Source organism: Limulus polyphemus, unplaced genomic scaffold (genome assembly GCF_000517525.1).
Source record: "Limulus polyphemus unplaced genomic scaffold, Limulus_polyphemus-2.1.2 Scaffold1449, whole genome shotgun sequence".
Taxonomy (NCBI): Eukaryota; Metazoa; Arthropoda; class Merostomata; order Xiphosura; family Limulidae; genus Limulus; species Limulus polyphemus.
Window position 1 is genome coordinate 24521 of NW_013667059.1, and position 5878 is coordinate 30398.

At 33.6% G+C, this 5878-nt stretch overlaps 1 protein-coding gene across 1 annotated transcript in view; it reads left to right on the forward strand.

Annotated features, from left to right (window-relative positions):
• Positions 1-1376, forward strand: part of LOC106463625 (potassium voltage-gated channel protein Shaw-like) — a 9886-nt gene extending 8510 nt beyond the window's left edge. Inside the window, exon 2 of the mRNA XM_013923673.1 lies at positions 462-1376. Within this exon, the coding sequence (XP_013779127.1) occupies positions 462-1376 (915 nt within the window). The remainder of the gene's footprint in view (positions 1-461) is intronic.
• Positions 1377-5878: the final 4502 nt, after the last annotated feature.

The window sequence follows — 5878 nt, forward strand, 5'->3', positions numbered from 1 at the left end:
AACATTATAAGTTTATTTATCAATAGTATTAAGTACAGTAAAGTTTAATCCTAACTACACTAAAGTAAAAAAAAAAAACGTACACAGGTTACAGTGTTAAATTATCTCTTTATCGAACTTAGGCCTAACATAAGTTAAAGTTTTATAAAGTACGTCCTATATACAAGTGGATTTACACATTTCGTTGTCTACGATTATAGTTCGTTTGTATTGTTCTAGAAATGTTATATTTAAAGAAGTACTGTTACGATAAAGATACTAATTTGGCCGGAAATGTTTTGCGGGTCTCTGCTAGTGTTTTATTAGTACGTTAAGTATATTGTTAAAGTTTAGATCACTTAATGAAGATATGACATTATAATACAGTTTACACTACGTATGCATGATTAATATGTGAAATATGTTGTTAAAATGTATATCAGTTGACGAAGACATTTCTTTCTTTTTTCTGGATCTTCCAGGCTGTAGCCATAGTATCCGTTTTCTTCATCTGCACATCAATACTATCCTTCTGTTTGAAGACTCATCCAACCATGAGGGTTCCAGTTCTTATTAATGAAACTGTGGTTGACAATAAGTCATGGACAGTAGAGAAAACGAGAACGGATGCTAACAATGGCTTTTTATATGTCGAAAATATCTGTAACTTTTGGTTTTGCTTAGAGATAATAATTAGATTTATCGTTTCTCCAAATAAGGTGGACTTTATACGAGAACCTATCAACGTTGTTGATTTTATTGCCACCATCTCTTTCTACTCTGATATGATGTTCCAGAAAATGACATCAGGGCTGGATATTTTGGACTTCTTGAGTATCATTCGTATATTTCGACTTTTTAAACTGACTAAACATTCTAAAGGACTTAAGATACTTGTTCATACTTTCAAGGCAAGTGCCAAAGAACTCTTCCTGTTGGTATTTTTCCTCATCCTAGGTATTGTCATCTTCGCTAGCTTTGTGTATTACACGGAACGACTACAAGTCAATGAAAGTAATAACTTTTCTAGCATTCCAAAGGGTCTTTGGTGGGCCATAGCAACCATGACAACAGTAGGATACGGTGATATGGTGCCTCGAACCTACTTAGGAATGTTAGTAGGTGCTTTCTGTGCTTTGGCTGGTGTATTATCTATCGCACTAACTGTTCCGGTTATAGTTTCAAATTTCACCATGTTTTATTCTCACACAAAAGCAAGAGAAAAGCTCCCAAAACAAAGAAGACGTATTTTGCCTGTAGAGCAACCACGGAAACGATTTGGTGCTGGAGTACAGAATAGAAGAATGAACGCCATCAAACACCACCATCCAGCAGCTCTAAAACATTATCCAAGTAAGTTCAATCAGACTAAAGAGAGCATTAGTTGTGGCTATTGAGCTGTAGTATAGCTTATGGTTTACGGAAAATTCATCGAAATAACAGTTAATCGAATGTCCAATTTTTAGATGGATTTTTAATTATGAATTATAAAAATAAAATTAAGAAAAAATATTAGAGAAAGGCATGAACTTTCGAAGCGAAATGGATCGATATTATTTAATACACATGGAAAAACACACATGTGTAAAAAAATGAGATATTTAATCAGAATGGAGAATAATACTATATCATGATATTACAGTAGGCAATTTTATCAGACCATTAAAATATTCAAAAACACCAATATTATTTATTTATTCTAACCAAGTAACAATTAATAATTTATGTTATGTACAACACCACGCAAGTAATCCTTCACATTATTTGTTGGTTGAAGCGCATTGACAAGCCTTTTTAACCTCTCTGCACTGTCACGATATCATTTCCGACCAATAGAAGGTTCCTGACCACTCAAAAGTTGTTCAAAACGTAGCTCGTTCAGACTTTGTTCTCTCTTTATCACAGAAATGAACTTCTATGCATTTGGATGAATTGTAGAAACTTGTTACAAAAAGCCACGATGCTATCCTTCTATAGAATTGTTAGTTTCTGGCAATTTCTACTGCACAGTTTCACATCTCAAGCTTAAATACAAGTGGATAGATGTCGTTGTCTTCGATCAGGACGTCCAATCCTATTATCCTCAAAATAATCAACCACAGGCTTAGCTTCAGGTAGAAAAATGTTTTCATCAATAAGAAAGTTGTACGTCTCTGCAACATGATCTGTAGGAATAACTGCTACTGCAGATATCATGCGAATCTTTAAATCTTTATCTGTGTTGTATCTTTTCTTGAGGCCATTTAAAGCAAGTACTAACTCCTTCATCTCTCTAAGAAGTATAATATATGTATGCTAATTTTTATTCGGCAACAATGCATAAATTAAAGGGGCGGCAATGCTTCCTTGCAGCCTGTGAATCGCATATAATTGCTAAAAATATTCGGAACAGTCTTAATTGTTCTATCAGCACACAGAGTCAAACATTAAAAATTGTTCTCCATTTCCAGTTTTAGTGTACTCTCCTGAAAAAAACAGTATCTCTTCGATAATTTGGAGTAACTAACCCTAGATTTTGTTTCCTACGTAAATTCCGAATAGTTCTTTTTATACTGTCTACCGATGGCAACTTAGCTGCCGCAGCTTGGCCGAGTCCAAACGATGCGTGTGAGACGGTATAATGTGGTGCATCACGTGTATTCGTTCGTATGATGTACATTACATTCTTAGCTTCAATACCGGCGGCATCGCCAGAATGGTTGTGCTCACGACACTCTCCATTAACGTTGTCGTCAATTGTTATCATACGACCTTTGTATGTTTATTTATTTATTTTTTTAATTGCTCACATTTCCAATAAACTTTTTTTCCTTCACTGGTTTGTTTTTAACAAATAAATATTCGTTCAACTCTAACTATGGTCTGCCTTTCTCCTCTCAAAAAAATGTAACATTTTGGAGGAACCAGTTTGCAATAAAAGTATAATACCTTTCTTGATATAGTACACACACAGTGCACTGTGTACAACCACTTCACAGGATTGTTCGTATACAGTGACTAATGGTCAATCGATGGCACTTTCAAACACACTTCTCTGATTACCCAACACTTCTCAGCAGAGAGACTAACACATCAAACAAACAAAACATTTGGCAGATATTTCGGTATGAAGTCTTTTGGGGTAACTTCGGAAGACTACCGGGAGCGCTCAAAAACATCAGATTCTGTTCTTCCCTCTCGTGATAGAGGTGAGGGGGTTATACTTTGAGGCTCGGGATTCGGCATTCCTGAAGTTTTTGGTGGTATCACTGCATCTCTTCTCAAATACCCAACGGTCATTATCGGACTTATGGGGTGGGGGATCTAAAAACTTAATGCCTAGACTTTGTTGTGGGGGAGGGGACGAAAGCACCCCGAGAAAACAATTTTCATTTCTATTTATAGCAAAACTGCCCCTTTGTCACGGATATAACATAGTGCATTTAAGCAGTGCTTCAAAGTATCACAAGTATCATACTATGACCGGTACATCAAAGTATCACAAGTGTTATACTATTACCGGTACATAAAAGTATCACAAGTGTTATACTATGACCGGTACATCAAAGTATCACAAGTGTTATACTATGACCGGTACATCAAAGTATCACAAGTGTTATACTATGACCATCAAAAAACACCTCCAACGGATCACTTCAACACTTGCTCAGTTCTCATGTGAGATCGAGGTCATTGACATTCCTGGCTGTTATCGCTTGACCTGTATTGTGACCCTAGTTCCAAGTTTCTGCTTTTATGGGAATTTAAATGAAACTAACATTATATAGCCAGTGTAGTGTGTGAAATTTGTAGTGTTAATTATGTAGTGAACACGTAATGCTTGTAGATATATGTTTCGAAAAATTTACCGCATACGGTTTCGAAGAATTTGCCGCATACGATAGCTTACACTTTAACATTGCTTTAGCATAGTTTACACTTTAACGCTAGTTAGCTGTAGCATAGTTTAAGTACCTATCATAGCAACAGATTTAATTCAAAGACCTCTAATAGAAATCTTATATAGATGTTAAGTAAGATGTAACAACATTACTCTCGTCTAGTAATATATCTTATAACTTGAAGAAATGTTTAGAATGCAGTCGGGGTAAAAGTCGGAAGCACTGACGCTTTTTAGGCCTAAGAAAAGTTTATAAAAATGAGGCATTTTATTTACATTTTTGATATATAATATACTCCCAAATTGAAAGCAAAAACCTGTCCTACACATTGTTAGATATATGTATAATTGTATTGTTGTTCTTCTCTTTACATGACTTCTAAAACTGTACATTTCCGTCAACAATGTTTAATGAGCTTAACCCTAGAGGAAGTTTAATTCATTCTTAGACAACGTTCACTGTTATAAAACTATTAGCTTTAGCTGAAACTTACTGACATAACTCTCCAATTAACCGTTAGACAAATATTATTAACTTCTGATCAAAGTAAGCTACATATATTGTTCCGAACTAAATATATTTTACTTTGTTTTGAGCTGCATTGCTAATTAAATACAATGTTCAAACTCTAATGCTTATAATAATTAGAATGTATTGTTCTTTCATTAGTTGGATACTGCCGCTTTTAACAGCATTTTCCGTCATAAACTCAATTATATGTTACAAAATTCAACCATCCTAGAAGGTTTAGGTTAGTCCTAAATCCAAATACTAAGCTAACGATGACGAATAATTATCATCAAACGATAATAAACATAAAATTAAAACATGTAAAATAATAAAATAAAATTAGATATATATCAAAAGTCCAAGTAAAATTTACCATCTTGTGAGCAAAATTAAAATTAGCTCGGCCAGCTTAGTAGATTTAAGTTAGTCCTAAATTCATAAAATAAGCTAAGAAAGTGAAATACAAAAATAATTACATTAAACTTATGACTATCTGGAAAAATACTCATGACTTATATAACACTATTAAAGCCATCTTTAGCCGAAACGTACTTATATAACGCTCTTCTGTTAACATCTGGATCAAGTTTATTTAGCTACTTTCATTAAAATTACATGATTTTTACTTTTATTATACTAGCCTTTAGATGGTATTTACATAGATAGCTTTAATATACTAACCTTTAGATTGGGTTTACTTACGTAGCTTTAATATACTAGCCTTTAGATTGGGTTTACTTACGTAGTTTTAATATACTAACCCTTAGAAGTTGTTTGATTATGTAGCTTTATCCAAATAGCCTTTAGATTGGGTTTAATTATGTAGCTTTATTCTACTAGCTTTAAAATTGTGTTTATATAAGTAGCTTTACTCTACTAGACTTAGATGGAGTTAACTTACGTAACGTTATTATACTAGCATTTAGATTGTGTTTACTTATGTAGTTTTATTCTACTCACGTTTAGATTGTGTTTATTAGCCTTTAGCTTGAGTTTATTTATGTAGCTCTATTCTACTAACCTTTAGAATTTGTTTGATTATGTAGCTTTATTATACTCACATTTAGATGGAGTTAGCTTATTTAGCTTTATAAACTAGAGTTTAGATTGTGTTTAGTTATGTAGTTTTATTCTACTCACGTTCAGATTGTGTTTATTTATGTAGCTTTATTATACTAGCCTTTAGATAGTGCTTACTTATGTAACTTTATTCTATTAGTCTTTAGATAGTGCTTACTTATGTAACTTTATTCTACTCGTTTTTAGATAGTGTTAACTTATACAGCTTTACTCCACTCATCTTTAGGCGCAGTATAGTTATGTTCATTTATGCCACTCACCTTTAGGTGGAGTTTACCTAATCAACGATGTAAAACGTGCCGAAAAATAATATACATAAATCTTGCCCCCCCACCCCCAGTGGCAAAGTTGTATGTGTACGGACTTATACTACTAGAACCCGGGTTTCGATGCCCGTGACAGACCTTGTTGTTTAATAACAAACAACC